This window comes from Micropterus dolomieu, unplaced genomic scaffold (assembly GCF_021292245.1).
Source record: "Micropterus dolomieu isolate WLL.071019.BEF.003 ecotype Adirondacks unplaced genomic scaffold, ASM2129224v1 contig_12903, whole genome shotgun sequence".
NCBI classification, from domain to species: Eukaryota; Metazoa; Chordata; class Actinopteri; order Centrarchiformes; family Centrarchidae; genus Micropterus; species Micropterus dolomieu.
The window spans coordinates 1-3512 of NW_025741889.1; the positions used below are offsets into that span (position 1 = coordinate 1).

At 37.0% G+C, this 3512-nt stretch overlaps 1 protein-coding gene across 1 annotated transcript; it reads right to left on the reverse strand.

Annotated features, from left to right (window-relative positions):
• Positions 1-1489: 1489 nt before the first annotated feature.
• On the reverse strand, positions 1490-3150 carry hesx1 (HESX homeobox 1; the record flags this gene model as incomplete). The annotated part of the gene is made up of 3 exons (XM_046042404.1): positions 1490-2000; positions 2704-2805; positions 2978-3150. Coding segments are annotated over 3 exons (458 nt in total), but the record flags the coding sequence as incomplete, so codon positions are not given.
• Between the last annotated feature and the right edge of the window lie 362 nt (positions 3151-3512).

Below are 3512 nucleotides of genomic sequence, written 5' to 3' on the forward strand. Positions count from 1 at the left end.
CAATTTTGCTAAACTTCAACTGATGTCTCATTTTTATTTTAAACTGACAGTTGGTGCTTTATCAATAAGAAACAAGACTCTTCACTTAATTTGTAAAGAAAAGGCTTAAAATTCACACATTTTGCTCCTTACCTGCCCAGGGTCGGTGGAGTTTCAAGCAGTTTCCAGGTCTTTTCAGCTCCACACCCAGAATCCGCTCAATGGAAAACGCCGGCCTGTTTTCTCCTGTCACAGGAGCCATCATGGAAGCCATAATGATTAATCTGACTAACTGATCAATAAACAGCTTGAGAGCAGAAATCCCCGGGCGTGCCAACAAAATTACTTCAGGTACAGGTACTTCTCAAAGGGAGATATTGTACTTGTTACTTCACTACATTTATCTAACAGCTTTAGTAGTTACTTTACAAACTTTACAAAATCTATGAAGAGTACTGATACTGAATGTGTGAGATTAGGATGAGGAGCCTTTTTAAAAACTGTCACCAGTGTCACACAAACACAAAGCATAATTGCACCCTTTTCTTCTGAATTACCAAAGTAGAACATCTGTTTAGTTTTCACAGTAATAAATACTGTCCCTCTGTTACACATTTGAGACTGAGTTTAATCTAATAATAATAATAATAATAATGATAATGATGGCAATAATAGTGATCCAGTAATGCTATTAGCCTAATCTGCGTGTGTTGTGATGCAGATGAACTACCCAACAGTTTATGCAAGTACAGCTGAAATGAACAAGTGGTTGACAAAAAGTTATTTGGCAACTATTTTGATTGTTAAATCATTTTTCATGCAAAATATTTTATGGTTCCAGCTTCACAAATGTGAAGATTTGCTGCTTTTCCTTTTAATTTATTTTAATTATTTGAATGTGGTGTTAGTGTTGAGGTTTGGACTGTTGGTTGGACAAAACAAACATTATGAAGCTCTGGGTAAATGCGACGGCATTTCTCACTATTTTCAGAACTTTCACGAACAGTCAATCGATCAATGGCAAAAATAATCAGCAGATTATATAATAATGACAATAATTATTAGTTGAAGTCTGTTACAAAATAGTTCAAAATAAGCTACAGCAGTAAAAGCCTGCTTTTACATGAATGTATGAGCAATAATAATCTCATGATATAATATACTGGAAAGTCCCTACAGTCACAGGTACATTTTTCTGCATTGATTTCTACTTTTACTTTTAACACTTTAAGTGCATATTCCTGATACTTAACATACATTTACTTAAGAAACATTTTCAGAGCAGTACTTTTACTTTACAACAGAGTAAAGTGTAGAATTACTTTTACTTCAGAAAAGGATGTGAATACTTTGTCTACTGCGGGGTTTGTGGTGAAGTCATCCAAGGAACAGACAGAAGATTCAAATACTTTAATTAGCTTTAATTAGACTTTGTACAGTTCAGAAAACAGAAACCTATTCACATAATAAGACACTTGAACATTACAGAGCGTTTAACAAACTTATCCAAAGCGAATCTCACAACTTGCAAGACATACTTCCTCAGTATGCTGGATAGAGGAACCTGTTTTGTGTTACCTCGTGTAAGCATTAAATCCTGATAACCAAAAAGCACAGATGTCAAATATCCAAAAAACATTGATGCGCCAATAAACACTGTGTTACTAGTGGTTTGTAAGCAAACTGTGACTTTTATTTGTCACAATTTGTTGTCCACAGTTGTGTTTTTTCATGATATGTGGAAGGAAGAAGAAATACAGAAGCTGTCAGAAGCTGATGAATCAATGTTCATGTAAACAGCCAGTCCTGACATCAGAAACAGGACGAGGTCATCAGAATCACTCCTCCCCTTCCTCCACCTCCAGCTGGAGATGAGAGGCGAGCTGCTGGGCGTCATCCTGCTTCAGTTGACCTATGACCTCATGTCTGACCCCAAGATCAGCCACGGCTGTCTGAACCAGCTGAAGACGGGTTTCTCTGAGGGAACGCCTCAGCTTGGCCCGCCGGTTCTGAAACCAGATCTGAGAGAGAGAGAGAGAGAGAGAGAGAGAGAGAGAGAGAGAGAGAGAGAGAGAGAGAGAGAGAGAGAGAGAGAGAGAGAGAGAAATTAAGGTGGCAGAGCTAACAGTATAATAGCTACTTGTCATTACGTACAACATGCTTTCATACGAGGCTACTGTCTTCTGCTCCTTTTTTAGACCTACTTACATGTATTAGATAGAAGTAAAATCAAGAAGTAAGTAATATTAAAATACTTAAAAAGTTAAAACTATATAGGTATATATAAATATTATCTATAAATAATTTAATTAGCTTGCTGACTAAGCTTTGTGGCTGGTAGGGTGCTGCACACACACCCTTTATCGACCTGTTAGTGGCAGTAGACCTGTAAACAGACCTTGAGGTGTAAAATCGGTGGAGTTCTTCTTTAAAGGCATCATTAGACGACATGAGTGAGTGAAATGGGACTACAAACACTAAACATATGTCCTGGTGGAATATGTAGTTTTATGGCTGGAAATATTCTGCATGTCTTGTGAATGACTTTACACACATTTCTCCTAAAATCGGCACGACATATTCATTTTTGGAAAGTTGAAATTTAAAATTAGGGTCACTGAGTTTAGACAGACACCCACCCAGTGGATTATGAAGAAGTTAAAAGTAGTAACAGCAGCAGAAGCAGAAGAGCTACATTAAATTCTCTGTGTGTTCTGTCTGAACCTGTATGCGGTCCTCGTCCAGGTTGAGTCTCCCTGCCAGATGCTCCCTCAGCTGGATACCTGGATAGCAGTTCACCCGAAACACTGTCTCTAGCACATTCACCTGCAGGACACACACACAAACACAAACACACAAAGACATTAACAGACTAAAGACAAACCTGTATTTGCTTTCAGTGTTGTACCTTTATGCTGGATGTCCTCAACTTTATGACAGAGAGTCCTTTCTTCGGGTCTATTTGTCTGAATGACGAATTGACAGATTCAGTGATTACCTGGCTGTTAGTGAAGGCAGTTCGTGGTCTGCGTCCAATATACCAACTTGATGTCGGCCTGGGAGAGTTCAGCTGCTGAGGATGATGAGGATGTTGTTGATGTTGTTGTTGTTGTTGTTGTTGTTGTTGAGAGAACATACTTTTTCCTCTGTTCTCCTTCTCTGCTTCAATCTCTGGATGACAAACATAATAGAAGAAGATCACATATTATAAACCTTTCATAATTAAAACATGACAAATAATCAATTTGTTCTCAGAGCATTAAACCAAATGCAGGACCTTTGGACCAAACAAAAGATTTTACACATATTAATAGGCCTCTATTTCATAACATGTAATATATTTAAATGGATTAATATTAACATTGATGGTTAACTTAACAGTGATCAGTTTAATAAGAAAAAGAAAAACTATTTGTATGGAAAATTACCTATTATGGTTACCTATTTTTGTTTAGCTTTTTTCCTTATCAATCATTAAAAAAAATTAGAAAAGAACAAGTAAGAGTTTGAGTGTTTGTTTGCATACTATGGTT